The following is an 18,132-nucleotide window of genomic DNA, read 5'->3' as shown; positions in this document are numbered from 1 at the left end:
GAATTATACAAGCATTCCCAAAGTTAAGCTAAGTTTCAGAGAACAATGGGCCATTTTCCTCCCCTACTCATACTAATGTGAGATGCTGGCAGTGGTCTACAATTATTGTCATTATTTCTAAGTAGTAGTAGTGAATCCTTGCAGGGTTACTGAATGCTTAGTTGTTACTGCACTAGCTGCCAGTACAGTTAGATGTAGTAATCCTGCAGGTACTGCCCTAAGGCTTTCATCCATGGGTAAACAGACATGCTAACAAAATGGAACAGGAAAAGTGATACTGAGAAGTAATCTCACCCCCAGTAATTCACAATCCTTATTTTATTGGTGTTCATCTGGTTCTGCTCACCCAGTTAAACCCACTGATAAACTAACCACCTTTACATCAGATGGCCATAGTGTCTCAGATTTGTAGGTGTTTAGGTGCTGGAGAAGCACCTACCAAAAAAAAAAAAAAAAAGCCAGCCTTAGAAACTCCAATAAAGCTTAACACTTCCTATAATTTTACCGGCTCCAGTGTCAGGCAGAGACAGTGCATCAGTGTCTCCTCTGAGCAGGGCAACATTTTTGATGTTGATTTGCATCCCAGCCTTTCAAAGGAACAGATTGCTTGGCTTTGGCTGAGTGGCATATATTCAGAAAGCCAAGCATTACCTGGAACTGCTAGAAACCAGCAAGGTCCATTGGTGTATCTGTGCACCAACATCTCGCTCTAAATGGCATCACCTCTCTAACTGTGACAATCTCCACCAATGTGCTGCTGTTGCAGTCCACAAGCACTACAGCAATAGACCCTCTGGGCAGTTCACCTCTCTGCTTCTGTTGCACTTTGGACTGGCCACAGCTCCTATTATATTTCTGGTAGCTTTTCAGTGTTCAGGTGATAATCTTCAAGCTCAGAGTTGCCTTACTTGTGCAATTAGTGCGGAAATAAATATTTGCAAAGTTTCAGGCTGTTTCTAATGCAACCGATGTCAGCAACCCACATTCAGAGTGCTCTCAGAAAGCATTATCCTCTAAATATGCTACAAGCTAATTCCACAGTCAATGATGAGATACTGAACAGTAAGATGAGATAGTGAATTTCAGTTTGATGAAAAGATTATCATTTTCTGAATTCCAACCCAGTCTGGACATGTTGCATAACACTAACATTTGCATGGGTGACAATACATGGAGAAAATAAAAGGTGCAAAAAATAAGTACCTTAAGGATTGGGATGCCAGCAGTTAGCTTGGATAGGACACAGATTTTGTGACCATGCAAAATTTCATGTATTGTTATATATACATCCAGCAGCTAATACTGATCTGGTCCTCAAACTGGTACCTTATTATCTGTAAATTGTGTCTTTCACATGATGGTCTCAATCCCCCATCTTTATGGGGAGCACTCTAATTCTTGTGGTCTATTTTAATGTGTCATGGTTGTGACTTTCTTCCTTTCATCTGAGATCCTGCTGTCCTGACCACTCATCCTGAGACTTCAGAACACCATGGTCATACCAAAACTGACTTAAGTGAATTTCATTTTGTAGCAAACAAAGATTCACGTTTTTTTTTAAAGTATATTTGAGAAACTGCTGGTGACACTGCTGTTAGCTTCTGACTGGAAAGTGATTTTAGCATGAAACAATGAATAGACATTAACATTCACTCTAGGTAAAATAGCTTTCGTAGCATCTACTCATATTTCACATTCTCCACACTAAATATTGCTCTTCTCACAGAATAATCATTCCATTGAATTCTTTGCCTCTGGCAAATACAGGACAAGCTCTGTCCGGTACAGCAATATTTTCTACCAAACAAAACCTTTTTTTTTTTTTTTCCTAATTAGAAGTTTTAGGGACAGCACGTGAAAAAGTGGTATTTGCATTAATTGAGCTAAGAATTATCTGAGGGGATGCTGTTTCATCCTCACTTACTCAGGAACTTTCTATTAGACTCTTGCCATATCACAGAAGATTGAGCAGTTCTGGCTGTCTATAGGAGATTCTGCTTCATCAGCATGAAATGATGGGACCACTCTTCAAAGCTGGGGTCCTCTTTCCCGTACAGACAACCCAAAACAATCCAGAAGGGGAAGAGGGTAAAGGGAAATATCTTCCCCCATCCCCACAGTCCTCAGAGTATTTCCATAGTGTTTGAAACTCACCAAAAAAAAGAATGCTATGACTACTGCTGTAAAACACTAAGCTTCCAGGCAAAATACATTTTCATTTCCAATAAAAACATGGGAGTTTCCCCACTGAAAACACATACACTTTCCAAACAGTCCTATCTATTGAAAAACAATAAACATTAGTTTTCTGTCCTGGAAGTTGTCTGCTACTGGATTTCTCTGTCTCGGGAAATTTAAGTGGCCTATATGAATACCTACTAGAGCTATGGAAAAAGGTAAAATTGCCTAAGTGGGCATGCTAAGAGGCATTCCAGCTCCGTTAAACCAACTCAATTAATTGAATCACAATAAAAACAAGAACAGAACAACCCCCTTTGGGCCCTGAAAAACCTCACTTCCTCCATTTCTTAGAACGTATTAGATGCAGAAGAAATCTTCATGCTGGCACTGCTCCACTACCGGATGGAAATTACCGAGCTGCAGTACAGAATATGGCAAAAGCATTTCACAAAAATTTCTGTTGAGTGATTAGAAAAAAAGCCAGATGCATTCCTCTCATATCATGATAACAGCTTGATTTCTGCTTCAAACAGTAATTTGGGACATTTTAAACAACACTTATTAAACAGTCTTAAGTCAGCAAGTCTGAATAAATTGTGATTGAAAATTTAACCAGAGCTGACAAGGAAGTTCTCTGGACCCTCAGTACTGTTTCCAGTGAATTTCAGACCACCAGGAAAGATTTCAAAGGATCATGGGGAAGGATGAACTGACATCACATTAGCCTGTCACGCTGTAGATGGACTGATCTGAATGAACATGGGCTAGACAGGCAGGGGAAAATAACGGAATAAAGTATAAATATTGATTAGTTAGGTACATAAACAGAAGGCAAAAATAATTGAAGCTATTGAGGTTTATAAGAAATAGAGCTTGTCAAATACATTTGAGACATTATTTTGATAAACTGAAAATAAAAAACTGGTTGAGGACAGAAACAAGATTGATATTATACTGATGTCGGGCATTTAACATGTCACATGACATAAAAGCCAGAATGATACAAAAGTAACTGGATGGTGGGAAATGCATTAAAACTATGGTTTCTCATTGCATAGAAACCCAAACAACAGTATCTTCTAGTGTCATCTTGAGAACAGTATAAAATTTGTTCTTGCTCTTAACATTATTTAATGTTATTCTTAATAACTCGAATAAAACATAAAATTACTGATAAAAACTACACGTGACAAAATTTGGAGAGGGGAAGCAGGCTGAAGAGAATCAGACTGATCACTTATCAAAAAGAATTTCTCTTGCTTTCTGGTTGCAAATTGCGTTCAGAAGAGTGCAGAAATGTACTTACAGGACAGTGGTCCACTAACCTCAAAAGCAGCAGATCCAAATCCATGGTTTAGACTTCCAATCTGATGTGATGGCCAAGACTGCTACAAAAATGAGGCAAGAGTAGCAGTGGGAAGGGTTATACATTCTAGAGATCTTTTATCAATCCTGTTTTGCTTTGAGCACTCGTAGTCCAATTAAAAAGTACATTTAAATAATCTAAGAGAATCCAAATAAGAGTCCTGCAGATGAATAAAGGATTGAAAAGACTCAAGAGCTTAATCAGTTACTTTTAACGAGGAAAGCTGAGGAGTGACTTGCTCAGTTTGTAAATGCCTACAGTGAAAACAGCGATGTCACAGCATGTAATTCAGTTTAGCAGACAAAAGGCAAAAGATCCAACAGCTGGATACTGAGAGCAGACAAATTCAGGCTCAGTAGAAGAAACACATTTTCAACAGTGAGCAATTACCTTTTGAACAACTTGGGTGGATTCTTCATCACTAGGAGTTTTCGAATCAAGACTGGATGTTTCTTCTAAACACATGCTTCAGCTCGAACAAGAATTTGAGAAAGTCTCAGCAACGGCGCTCTACAGGAGAGTGGACTAAACACTCGGTGGTTCCTTTTGCCTTCAGATTGCAGGAATTTATTTTGGAAAAGTTATCTCTCTCTCATGGACATACCTCAAAGCAGGTACAAATTTAAAAAGGGATTAGAAGTCACATGCACTTCAGATCATGCAATACAGTTGTGGGCTACACAGTTGCATTATAAAGCTAAGTATATATCCCTCCCTGAAAGGTGGCATCATCTATACATGGCCAGAGCGTAACATTGTGTATGAAGGCCCTCCACCCCATTCCTGTGCCAGGAATCATGAGAAAGCAAACAGTAACAGCTAGCTACACTTAACCTCAGTGGATGACAAACTTCGCCCGCTAGGAGATTCCTCAGCTCAGGTTCGGGTAGGGTCCTGCTCCCTTTGGACTGTTTGAGTGTCACACAAGGAAAGACATAACAGAAAAAAAAACGTGACAAAAAAAGCAGCAATCTGCCTTTTTGGCCTCAGTAAAATAAGGGTGAATAGGCCTGACATGCAAATAGTTTTCATGATGCAAAGGAAAAGCTGGCCAGGAGAGAGTGAAATGATCTTGGCCGAAAATTTCCTTCTTGAACTGTACCTATATCCTTTAGGAATAAAAGATTTGCAAACACTGAGATTGCCATTCCAGAATAAAAAGACTTCAACGGAAAGCACTCATTTTGGATGTTAAACAATGAGATTCAAGTTCTTGCTTTGTCTAATTCAAAGAAAGAACTTTAACCAGAATCTCCATCCACAAGGCTTCTGGGCATTCTGGGAACAACTGTCTAGTTCTCACTGTAAATTTGATCTTTGAACAAAGAAAAGACCACAAAGAGACTGAAACATTTTGAAAAATGTGTTTTACTGAGAAGTTGTTATACAGATTTAGTTGAGAATGTTCTCCTTCAAGAGAACGGATAAAATTTTTCCACTCAAAAGTAATTCTTTCAGTAGCCAAGATACAGGTATCTTCACCTCACAATGTAAAACTGCATATCTGGCTGACAGGATTAAAATACAGTGTAGGAGTTTACTCTGCACAGACTGTGAGCGTGATGTACAGTCATCACACAAAGATAACAATTAAGAGATGGAAAAATTCTTCCAGGTTGTCATGAACAGATCTATGGCAATGGTCACCCACTATAATGTATTTTTAGTTTTCTGTACAGCCCACCTTTATTTGTGCTTCTCCTAGAAACCCTTTAATTCATACATAAGTCACTGTTGAAGCTCACATGACACACTTCACAGGGTTGTATCATCATATCACTTTTTCACCTGCGCTCTCCCACTGCTGCTGTGGAGCTGTATGTAAAGCACACTCTGGGACTGAGGGCTCTGCAGTGTAACAACACTAAAATAAGCCAGATACTCGCCAAGTATACAATTTATTTCATTCATATTTCATAGTTTGTTTCCATAAAATTTTAGCAAAAAGGTCATGCTCTGTAATGGAGTTCTTAAGCTACTGTATTCAGAGCTGGCAATGGACTGAAAGGTAGAGAAAATGTTTACATTCCAATCAGAGCAGCAGAATTAATTAAAAAATAAATGAACATCTATTAGAACTCAATAGAAAAACAGGAGTCTATCTGACCCATCAAGCTACCCTTGCGTGTTAGCTGTCAGCAGCAACTGAGGGCCACAGCACGCAATTTGAATGACTTTTCAGACCAGTACAGTTGAGTCCAGACTAGCTTGTTAACACAAAAGTCAAATAAAAATCTGCAAGTTCAGTGCTTACAGGTTTCCAATCAAAAAGGCTAATGTTCCTCCTCAACTTCATCTCTGTCGGGCCACCTCCAGATCCTGTTCAGAATCACGATCTATTCTGGAACTCTCTCCTACCGTTTCCTTTCCTTCCTGTAAGGAGATCAGACGAAACATTCCTGTTTTTCGGGCACCTTTTGCTACTAGCCCCAGGTACTGCCACATCTGTCCTGCCAAATGCCATTCAGTGCAGAGACATCACAATTGGTTCCAAAAGAGCTAGATCAGGCATGGCCAACATTACACCGTACTCAGCTGCCTTCTGGTTTCTCTGGACAGATTTCGATATTGCTGTGCTGTGACTTATGAGAGGTCTATAACATAGAATAGAAGCAAGTGTATTTAAAAAACACATGACAGAGCACAGTCCATGAAGACTTTAACTGCACTCACGTACTGCTCTAGTCTTCAGTAGGTGGACAGGATAGCATGAAAGGCATTGCTATTACTTTGCTACCGCTCAGCTAGGGGTTTAGGGCAAATCCTGCTATGAAATTTCTCTTAGGCCTATGGCTAGTGCCAAATGTGACTCATTTCTCCTCTTGAGGCATGTATAAAATTTCTGTTCATGAGTCTAAAAAGGTGATCAAGAGGGGAAATCCTTTACAATTTCTCTAAAGCACATATTTTAGGAAGACTACAAAAAACATTCTCAAAGGTCTTTTGCAATACTAACTCCTGGTGGCCTCAGAAAAATGAAAGGGTCTAACACAAATTAGCACGAAGAGATCCACTCTACTTCCAGATTTCTTAAGAAACTGAAATAGATGACGGAGGTGCCAGAGCATCAAAATATACAGTCACCTAGGCTGCAAAATTTTTGAAAGTATTTTCAAGCAGAAATGAACACATCAATCATATCGCCATAAACAACCAGACTCCTTAGAATGCCTTTCTCTAAGGAGAATAACTCCTCTTACCCATACTGCCTTCAGATTGGAGGGATTGACATATAGTTAAGTGTCTAAATAAACTGAAATGAAATAAATGTCTGCAGAACAGCTTTTGCAACATGACTGCTGTGGATCTCTACTAGTAAGGCCTAACATCTTATGCACGCTGTGGTGCTAGCTATATTTCAAGGCAAGCAGGCTATTTAAGTGGAGGAGAATATTTTTGAAAAATCCAAATTCAGGTAGATCAAATTTTTAAGATTAACCAAGCTGACTTTTCTTTTTTTTGAACAGATGCACTCATCTGATTTTTCTAAATAAAAAAGGGGTGGGGGGAAGAGATGGGAGAACGAATTGTTTCACTGCAGACCAGTACACTCTTTTTCTCTTCACCTCTTTCCATTTTTAAACATAGTAAGCTCATTTCACAGCAAAAAAGGAGTCTTGTAAGCTAAGGAGAAATTAAATAATGTTTAACTAACTAAGCTTGCCAAATTAACCCTGGTGAATGACTGCCTTCTTGTACCCCATTAAGAACTTACTGCAGTCTTTTAAATAACAACAGTCAATGTTTAATCTATTAGCTACCAAAAGAAAATCCAAAGCCACTTGCTTAGTGCACTTGCTAGTCATTAATAGGTAATGCAAATAAATATGGCTTTGGAACAAACACTTCCAGTGCCAGCCTCATGATTTTCATATACCCAGTTTTACAGACTTAAATCAAAAATAGACTCATAGAAACAAGTCATTTCAGATGGGTCCTCAGACTCTCATTGCTTTGGTCAAAGACTGTAATGAATACAGAATGCTGCTTCAGCACAAGCAGATCTCCACTAATTCAAAAGTGTTATAAGCCCAACAGAAAGACTCTCTGCTACAACAAAGGACAGTAGATCAGTCTAAAGATACCTCCCCATCAGCCCTTTTCCCCTCCTTACTCCAACTCCCTTCCTTCATCTACTTGCAGCTGATGATGGCCCGATATGGGGGCTTGTTCTGCTGTCCCATTCTCAAAATTGGTTATCTGAAGATGGGAATAGAAAAATGCTTGCTTGAAGAGTACTGAAAATGACTGTCTTTTCACAGCATGAACGGGAACATGTCAGTAGAACACATCCAAACTTCCCAAGTTCAAGGAAGTACACAGAGTTAACATGGAGCTGAAGGTTACACTGAAGTAGTAGTACCCATTCTGTCAAGATCCCATCTGCTATTCCAGTCCCACAACTGATTCTGAAGACAAGCCGTAAATGGCATGACACTTTGCAAGTTTGTTTTAAGTCTCCGTCTCAGAAAATGCTCAAGTAAAAGTTTGAGACAAGAAATCTGAGGCACAGGAATAGCTTGAACAACAGCTATGTACCATTTTACTACATGTTGGGATAAGTGGAATCTTCAACGTTGCTAACAGCTTTATCTGATCCTGTCAGAGACGCTTCTAGCTCTGCCCAGGACTGGGGAGCATTGTTCTTTATTGCCTCTATGAAAAGCTGTGTTTGGTGCTTTAGTCGATCCAGCTCAGCCTGAGTCACCTGGTTCTGATGAATGAGCTCCTTGGTTTTTAAGGTAATCTCCAACAATCCTGACCTGCGTAGCACAACCAGCGTATTCTGAAAGCGTCTGCACTTGCTTTGCTGCTGCAAGAGCAGCTCAGGGGTAGCACAAACCTCCTCTGGTACCAATGGCGGGCTCCACACTGCAGACTGCATCATATATTGTGCTGTCGTCTCAGAAGGGGTGCATTTTGTTGCCTGCATAGTTCCAAAAGGCAAAAGGGGGGCCAAACCTGGGACTTTCTGTGTGTCAGTGGAAATACGATGGAAACTGGGAAGAGCTGACACTTTTCCACTTGTCAGAGTTGAGGAACTTTGCTGGTTAGAATCCTGAGCAGACTTAAAGCTAACTGGTAGGTGGCCAAAAGGACTAGTGGGCAAACCCATGCTCCTTGACAGGGGAGAAGTCTCCACCTTGGGTGCTTCAGTGCAGAGGCGTTTATGGCAATTGGTTTCCTCACCTTCCTCTAGATCCAAGGAGTGATCTCTTTTGCAGGGCTGTGGTGCTATTTTGGGATAAGAGTTCAGGATAGGCAGGTAATTAGTGGAGTCACTTCTCTTCTTTCCAACAGGGCGAGGGTTAATGGGAGGTGGGATTGATGGGTGAAGAAACACTAGCTGTGGCTGAGCTGGAATAACTTCAAACGACGGCTGGACAGTCCAAGACTGGAGCTGTGATGAACTCCCCTGAGAAGCACAAATGAGGAAATACAGAATTATTACAATATATGCTAGAAAAGGAGTAAAAAAATCTCAACCAAAACAGATGATCTGTGTCAGTTCTTCACACTATTTGATACCAACACTTCATTATAATGCCTTTTGAACAGCTCTCCATCAAACTCATCCTTCCCTTCCTCTGAAGATAGAATTTGGCGGTAGAATCAAGGCCGTAATCCATAATCCATTTATTATGGAACAGCAGAAACACTTAAAAATAATGAAATTTGAATTTGTGCATGTAAGGATTACAGTGCATGCTTACATTGTACAATGCTGGTGTAGAATTATCATCAGCCTTAGGGTAGAATAAGTGCAAAGAAACCTTGAAAAATAACCACAACGCTTAGTTATGAAATATTTTAACTGAATCAAAGAAATGCTGCACTGACATTTTAAGAACAATTCAAACTCCCTCTCTTTTGAAAAACAGCAACTCTAAACTTGTCATTTCTATTCTTACTGCAAGCTTTTGAAATAGTTATTTAAAATAGATGACAGCTGTTCACCAAGTCTAGCAGACTTAAATACAATACACAGTTTCAATGAATTTAAAACCATGAAGTTGAAAAAAAAATGCTGTATCAACCAGCCTAAGCAAAGCAGCCTGTTGTAAGCCTAGAGAAGTTGAATTCCACACCTTTGGTAACACAGGGTGCATCGATAAGCCTTAAAAGCATTATATTTCAAGAAAAAAGACTGAGCTTTTGGCCTTTCCCACAATTCACATTCTTCAATATAAGGGGACAGATCAATTTTACAAGACACTACCTCCTCCTTCACTATATTATTAGGGATCATCACTAGATCTCCTGGCTGATAAGTATGCTCGCTTTTTTCCAACCCTATCAAATGTTCTCATAAGAGATACTATTTCTTCCTGAAAAAAAAAGTCTTACTTGGTGTATATTTAAGCCATCACCACTACAATTATACTAGTATAATCATAACAGCGTCAGCTCCTTTTCTAATTCCTAAAGCTTACCACTTAGAATGCTACTGGTAGGCTTGCTAAAGGCACAGGTTTTAGCTAGCACTGAAACACTTTATTTCTGGCACTACACTGACCCATCTGAAATCCGTCTCCTTTCACCCAGTCATCTTATAGACTTTAAGCTAGCAAATAAAATGTTTTGCTGAAGTCCATTCACCGTAGCAAAGGGCTAAAACTCATTAAAAGTAAATATAATCAACTCATCAAGACCCTGATACTTGGAGATGAGATCAAGTTAGTTACTCTGACACAGATCTGATTCCTTTGGTTCAGTGGGCAACATGCTTATGGAATAGGAGTACAGAACAAACATCTGTGAAATGGTAGTGTTATTTCCTTCTTTCAAAGAAGCAAGGACAAACATATTCAAAATAACGGTATCTGGAGACATTAGGAGTGGGAAAGTATAGAAATACCCTGGCTGTGTAAACAGAGAACAGAATGAGCAATCTGTACATTTGTGTCGTACCTAGGTACAGCAGAGCCCTAAACTCGTCATGCAAAACCAAAATAAAAGGGTAACACTTGATTGAAATCACGATTGGAACGAATAAACAGCAGTAATTGGGAACGCTGCATTTTTTTTGGTGCAGTGAGCCCAAGTGAGCACTGTTTTGAAAAGTCCATTTTAAAAATATGTCCAACGTGACTACCTGGGGTAACCAGGCTTAATGGAAAAAGGCAGATGCACGCTTCACTATCATTCTGACTTAGACTTGCTGCTTTTGTTTATTGCAGTAAACATTCTTCAGTTTAACATGACTGCAACATGATCTACAGTTTAATATTAGACTACCACTGGAATCAGTATTCCACTTTTGAGCTCCAGTCCGAAGGCTATCAGTAGGTGAAGCCTGTCCATTCCCTACCACATGAAAACTTCCGCAGTTGTTTAGAGAGCTTGTCCACACATCCAGAGGCCTGGCTATAAACCAAAACTGTTCTTGTCGAGATAAAGCACAACACTCAAATCACAACTGACTCTCCTACAAAAGCACGATCTGCCACACACTGACAGAAACCCATCTCTCTGTTAGTGCTGAAGCACTAACAATATTGAGTTTAATCAGTTTTGCTTACTGCTGTAATAGATTCAGGAGAAAAAAAAAAAAAGAAAAAAATCAGGGCCTATATCCTTCCCTACCCCACTGCATTCTCTGAAATATTCTGGTCAGAGAAAAGGGCTGAAGAACTTTTACTCTGCTCAGAAAACATGAGCAAGAGGCTTTAAAATAACGCAATACTTTGGATTGTACCTCTCATCTTCTGTTGAAGCTGTTGTGAATGTTTTAAGTATCTTACAGATGTGCTGGAGGAGCAACACACATCATGATAGTAGAAGATCTAGCTGGGAATACGTAATCGTTACAATGTGAGCCATCACATGTAATTAAAAGAAATAACTGCTGAAGTAAAAATACCATAGCCAAGTTTAGACACAGATGTAAACTTTTTCATTTGTAATATTTTGGATTAGGGCTTCCCATGGCATATAAAACATTTCCTGGACTTTAAGAACTAGCAAGCAAAATGAATCACATGACTTTACTGTCTAAGCTATCTAGCATCTAAGTACGCAAAAAGAAAACACCAGTTTTCAAAAGAAAAAATACATTCATGATAAGTTTTTTGGCTTGATCTCTGATGCTATTTACACAGCATTCTATAAGATCTGTTTTGGGGGTGGGGGAATCCCTTTGAGACAAAGAGGTTTAGCAGATGTAGTAGAACTACATTTCTTACATTGTTCCATCTTAGTGATTTTAGCTGCCCTTCCAAATGGCAGGCTCTCAGTAACAGAACTTTTCAGGTCACCAGTTACTTTCTGCACTGCAGCTGTAGCAACTTGTATCGTTCTTCCCGAAAGGAAAATAGTTAAAAACAAAAAACTTTTTTGAAGAACACGTAGTATTTTCCAACACGTTATTTCTTCCCTACCTGTTTAACCAACACATTTTTCATTACAACCATAGGAGAAAGTGCAGGAAAGGAATTGTTTGTAGTCACTGGGCATGGCCAGGGCCCATCCTCCGTGTTCCAACACAGTGCGTTTAGCACGTCCTCCGAGTCCGTCTGCTCCATAGCACTCAGGCAATCTGAGCTTCCATCTGCCAGGTGTAGAATTCAGTTGTTAGTTGTTTTACATGCAGTATGCCTGCTAACTTCTTTCAGTTTTATTGTTCTGCTCCTGTTCAAGCAAACCACAAAGAATAATAAAGTCTGATTCTAAAATATCATTAAAATTAGCCACAGCGTGACAGCTGTTAAACAGCCCTTAATAAAAGGCTTTGTATTTCAGGCCAGTTCTTATGCAGATGCTTGCTCCCAAGCAAACTTTCCATTCCTTTCCATTTAATTGCCAAGGACCTGCACACTATCATGAGGATAACTCTAAAGCCAGATGTAGGAAAGAATTATAGGATTCTGCATTGCTATAGCCATAGTCTGTGCTGCAGTCATTTTGTGTCTTAAAAATCTCTTTTTTACAAACCCAGGAACTCAGGCACCTCTCACAAAAGCATTTTTATCTTTTAAAGGTAATCTTTGCATAGTTTTGTTGAATATTAAAACTGAGCACTGCAACTACATTTTACTGATGTTATAAAAATTACTTTCTAGCTTATCAGGCTGTACTGCTGAGCTGGTAGTATCCTAGGAGACAGCAGACAGCATAATCCATTAGTTCACTCATCTCTGCCGTGAACTAGAAGTGATCTTTCCATTTCTGCTTCTACACTCTGAAATAGGAGATTCATCTATTAATTTATCTATTAGGCTTATTTTAAACTCCCATATCATTCAAAATTCACAGGATGATCTTTATAACTACATAAAGCTCCACTCCAAAAAATTTGATAGTAGGATGATTTTTCAACCCGCATTGCGCCCAAAGGCGTTCCCAGAAAACCAGATACAAGCAGCGAGGGTCTAATGAGAGACAGACTTGTCAAAGGTCACCAACAAAAGTAATATCTGAGCAAGATAACAGAAAGAAAGGTAACAGTTGACTTTTTTCTAAACCTGAGTATCCAGAGTCCTTGTCAGACTCAGCTGCTGCCATGCTGAAGCGATGGTTCAAGCTTTTCATTTCCATCACTTTGCCGAATAGTTCTGTGAGGCTCTCAATAGGTGACTATTTTCTCTCCATGCTTCCACAGTGCGGGAGACAGTTTTCAACACCTTTTCCATGGAGGAACTATAAAAATAGTTAGAAACAGCAAGTGACTTCCTCCGAATCCAGAGGAGAAAGTTTCACCAGGATAAGTTTACAAAGCAGGATATGTTTGCCCTTATAGTAGTCTAGTTATCAAAGGTTTGTTAGACTTGTTAAGCAATCTGTAGAATTCTGTTAAACTCCCAGCTTCACACATGCTTTATTTATCACAGAGGTTAGCAAGGGGCTGCCAATAAGACCACAGTCTATTCCCCGCAAAATTCTCAATGCGTGTTTAATAATCCATTACAGAATGGCTACGATAGGTAACAATCTTTAGTATCAACTGATACACTACTTCATAAAACTTTCTGCAGTGATGTTTTCCATCTCCTCAGGCTGATTTTTTAAGTGTCCAGAAAATTCCTATGATCCAATCTTTCAGTCCCCTGTACCAAGTACAGGGAAAGAATATAAAATGCGGCATGGATGCTGGCAAGGGCCAGTTCAAAGATGCAGAAAAACTACGGCATAGGAAAGAAGAAGTCAATTGAAGCAGAACTACAGTACAGATCTTCTATAACCCATTTTTACTATTCCTGTGAAAACTAATAAATCAAAGGGATGTGGTAGAAGGGCCAGAATTCACCTACTCAGCTTCCTTCTTCAGGGGCTAAACAAGTCAGAGTAGAGAGCACAGGTCAGCCAGTCTTTCTGAGTTTACCTGAAGTAGCATCGTTTCCTACTTAAAATTACTGAGTAATTCCTGGTAGATTCACCCAGAAAGCACACTCTGCACAAATAACTTCTAACTCTGTTGAGGATTCTACTAGACAACTAAAAATTCCTTACTGTATGCATAAAAGTTTGGAAATAGGAAGATGATTTCTTGTATTGAACTGTCAAAAACGTAATGCCCAGTTCTATTTGATTGCTCTGAAGTTCAGGACCATGGGTGACCAAGATAAAATAGCAGTTATCAGGCGTACACTTGTTATCTGTAATTAAATCAATCCTCCTTTAAGTGAAGTGGGACAGCTGTGCATTTTAAGTTTTTCTTTTTAAACACTGCCAATTAATTAATTGAAGATCTTTCAGAAGCAGAAGCATCTCAAGTGATTTTAAAAAATGAAATGTAGAGAGAAAATTAATGCATTAGAGCCATTTCTCTATCCAAAAAGGCAAAACAAACTGAAAGCTGAAAGCTATTCATAAACAACATTTTGTTGAAGAATTAAGGTTGCTCAGGCCATACCTGTCTTATAAACTCAGCTATCTTGGGTAGGGAATTGCATCCCCAAACAGGTCAGCTCTGCTGCGCAAATCCCATACCATAAATACAGCTGAACCTGCAAAGCTCTGCTTTTGCTAGCTTATTTCACTCTCAAGAGTGAGGGTACATCTGGAGATCAGAGAACGTGCTGGGGCTAGGGAAATCCTTATTGCTAAATGTGCAACACATACTATACCTGCAAAGCACTCCTAGTGGAGACATGGCCTTAGAAATGCCTCTTCTTCCCATACCCTTTCAGAATGAGAACGCTGGAAGGCTGAAACTAAAAGCTATGAAAACCAGAAAAATGTATAGTTACTTTATGGCTGCCCATAGCATGTACTCTTCACAACCTTCAGCTGCTTCCTAAGGGTAGGTAGACTCTAACAAGACAGAATAAAGTTTCTGCTTTTCTTAAAGAAGGTAGCTCAGACTCTGGCTACCAGATAGATGACAGGACGAACCACAGAAATTAGGTCTAATACTATTTGTAGAAATTACTTTCTTATAAAAAAATCATTTAAAAATGTGGTTGATGTTAGAACTATAAATTCAAATACAAATACAGGAACTCAGGAGTTCACATAATATCCAGACCAGCAGTCCACTAATGGTAGTATCCAGTGCTAGATACTTCAAATGATATTGCAGCAGACACATTCTGGAACAATCTACCCCAAAAGGTGAGTTTCTTCTTAAAAGAAGAATTGCTAGAATTCTGGTCAAGTTCTTGAGCCTTGACACCTCCAGTAATGAACTCTGCACTTTAGGTAAGAGTGCTAAGATGCTAGCATAACCATCTGTAAAACTACAAGACAGAATAATGCTCAACAAAAAAGGACTTATTCAATGTTTTGCCTCATTTTTGCTTTTTATCTTCAATCACATCTGCTGATATGCTAACAGAGACAGAGTCAACTACATTAGACCAACATGTGGACTGGTCTGGAGCTATCCTGCTCCACATACCATAAACAGAATTATTTGATAAAGCAGCATGCATTTTAACTAGATTAAAAATTACAAATATAAACTCGGCTTCACCATCTCTTATCACTAAGAGACCAGTTTTAACTGAATACTCATGGTACAGATAGGTTTAAATGGAAGATGAGGCTTAAGTCCCTCCCTTAGTTACTTATCCCTCTCCAAAATAAATAAATTTTAAAGAAAGGGGTATGTGCTGCTGATGAGCTAGAGCTAAAGAGCAGAACTAGAAACAGGACGAGGGCTAGAAATAAGTAAAATGAGAACACACCATACGTCAGCCTCGCGCTTTAGGCAGGACGGGCACGTCTTCTCCCCCATACGAACAAACCACACGAACGAGGCGGGTAAGGGCCGAGGCGGGTAAGGGCCGAGGCGGGTAAGGGCCGAGGCGGGTAAGGGCCGAGGCGGGTAAGGGCCGAGGCGGGTAAGGGCCGAGGCGGGTAAGGGCCGAGGCGGGTAAGGGCCGAGGCGGGTAAGGGCCGCGCCCCGGCGAGGCGGCGGGCGTGCTGTGGCCTGCGCGCCCCGGCGGGGCCGCCGCGCCCCCGGGGCAGCTGCCCGACCCCCCCCCCCCCCGCCGCCGCCGCCGCCGCCTCCTCCTCCTCGAGGCCGCGCCCGGGCTCTCTCGCTGAGGGCTGACCCCCGGGCTCCGCGCAGCCGTCCGGCCGGGGCGGCGCGATGAGCGACCCCCGTCGTCGGGTCGCAGCCGCCGCCCCGCAGCACCGCCACACGGCGAGGCCGGGCGTCTCCACAAGCCCCCCCAACCCCCGCCGCTCCCGCACAGCCACAGCCGCGCTCACCGGGCCAGGCCGGGCCGCCCCTCACCTGCGTGCTGGCCGCCACAACGCCAGTGCCGCCAGGCTGCGCATGCGCGCGGTCGTCACCATGGCTACAACCCTCCCTCCTCACCATCCCGGAAGAGGAAGGCTGCCCGACCAGGCTCCTCTGGTGCGCATGCGCACAGCGAGCTGCCTGCGCTCGTCGCCGGAGCCGGCGTGACGGCGGTGCGCATGCGCGGCCACGCGGCCGTTGGTAGGCGGGGGAGGTGTGGCGGCGCGTGCGCAAGCGGGGCGGGGCGGTTCCTCGCAGGGAGCGGCTGGCGTGAGGGAGGAGCGGGCCGTTGTAGGGCCTGTGAAGGAGCGGGGCGGCGGGGAGCGCTCTCTCGCCGCAGCTGCCTGCCGGGACGTGGCAGAAAAGAGCACCCTGCCCGCAGGGCGGCTTGGGTAGCTCCCACTGGCCTTCCGCCACGGCAGCCAGAACCTTTTATTGCCTGGCCTGGCCTGGCCTGGCCTGGGCTCCTGAAGGGATGAGGCAGGGTGACGAAGGCCAGGGATGCTGCTGGCCTTTCCAAGTATCGCGCAGAAGAATACAGTTCCGCTCCCTCACAGGGGTTTAGGTTTCTCTAGAGCCTGTCGGATGCCAAGAATGAGAGATGGCAGCAAAAATCGTTAGACTGACAGCCACTTGCGAAATGAGGAAGGCAGCACCAAAGAGCTCCAAAAGCTTTAGGCTTGCTTTCTCAAAGAGAGAAAGAATAGCAAAAGGAGGAGCTATCATAAGCAAATGAAGAGTAAAAGATCCCCTTATTCTTCCACATGGCTGGTAAATATGAGCTTGTGAAAGAAATGCATGGATTTACTTTTCATGAACTGCAGAAAAGCAAGGCCCAGTAAGCAGGAGGAAGTAGATCTTCCAGATTAGCGTATACAACAGGAATACCTCTTCTTGTCCTAAGAGCTCCATAAACACCACCAGCACCCAGAAGTCTATCAGAATATTTTGCTTTGGGTCGTGAAAAGCCACTTCATTACAGGAAACAGGACTGAGAAGGGTTGAGCAAAGCACACAGTGAGTTCTCTGAACAGAAATGGATGAAAAGAAATGTTTTCATTGTTATGGTGGTATTGTTAAAGAACCTGAAACATGCTTGTTAACAAAGGTCAACATGGTCAAATAGATTCCAGACTGGATAAGAAAAGGACGTTTCAATGTCAACACAGCCTAGAACAGACCTATCACATGCAAAACAAACAAAAATGTGTGGTATTATAAGAAGTGATGCTGTCATTTTGAAAGCCCAACACTGAATGCGTTCCAGTCCTCCTAATGTAAAGTGCTGTGAGAGAACGCCAGTAACACATATTCCTAGAATGTAATTTTTTGAGTATTTAAATACTAGAGTTGGCTCAGAGTTGCAGTTAAACAGTGCTTCGAGGTGTGAGATAACTAGACTGTGGATCTCTTACCATTTATGAGGTTTGGGTTCTGAGGGAAAAGCATGCTAAGAACGCTGTTGCATCATGATATGTGCTCAGGCATGGTCCTGGTTGCCTTATCCCCAGAAACAACCCTTACAGATCTCCACCGAGACCAAATTTCTAAGGATATGGAGTGCATGTGCGTGTTCACTGAAAACAGCTCATCAGAGACTGATTTAGGAGAGACAATCTGCCATTCAGTTGAGGTGATTCAGAGCAGAATTGAGATTGGATGATACCAGGCCTTCATCCAAGAGACGACAGGTAGGAAAACTGAAATACTATATTATAATTGGAGACTTTTTCTTGGATAGTCTAGGTTAACCTCTGCTTTAAATAAATTGCACCTTATCATGTGAATTCTCTCAGAATTCAGCTAAATTAAACCTTAAATTTAAGAACCTCAACAGCTGAATTTTCCCTGCTCTAAAATGTGGGTTTTCTGTGTTTTAATAATACTAGTGTCATTT

At 41.4% G+C, this 18,132-nt stretch overlaps 1 protein-coding gene across 4 annotated transcripts; it reads right to left on the bottom strand.

The window, feature by feature from the left end:
• Window positions 1-4,896: 4,896 nt before the first annotated feature.
• On the bottom strand, window positions 4,897-16,438 carry CIPC (CLOCK interacting pacemaker). Of its 4 annotated transcripts, none has more exons than XM_068946650.1 (5): window positions 16,230-16,424; window positions 14,614-14,707; window positions 13,012-13,186; window positions 11,929-12,098; window positions 4,897-8,963 (listed from the first exon to the last, which is right to left on the bottom strand). In XM_068946650.1, the coding sequence occupies exons 3-5, from the start codon at window positions 13,082-13,084 to the stop codon at window positions 8,094-8,096; spliced, it is 1,113 nt and encodes a 370-aa protein (XP_068802751.1). In that variant the 5' UTR covers window positions 13,085-13,186; window positions 14,614-14,707; window positions 16,230-16,424; the 3' UTR covers window positions 4,897-8,093. The 4 variants fall into 4 exon arrangements, with proteins under 4 accessions (XP_068802751.1, XP_068802752.1, XP_068802750.1 ...); XM_068946651.1 differs by lacking the exon at window positions 16,230-16,424 and adding an exon at window positions 15,676-15,930; XM_068946649.1 differs by lacking the exon at window positions 14,614-14,707 and having other exon boundaries at window positions 16,230-16,438.
• Between the last annotated feature and the right edge of the window lie 1,694 nt (window positions 16,439-18,132).

Source organism: Struthio camelus, chromosome 5, assembly GCF_040807025.1.
Source record: "Struthio camelus isolate bStrCam1 chromosome 5, bStrCam1.hap1, whole genome shotgun sequence".
NCBI classification, from domain to species: Eukaryota; Metazoa; Chordata; class Aves; order Struthioniformes; family Struthionidae; genus Struthio; species Struthio camelus.
This window is presented reverse-complemented; position numbering and strand designations above follow the sequence as displayed.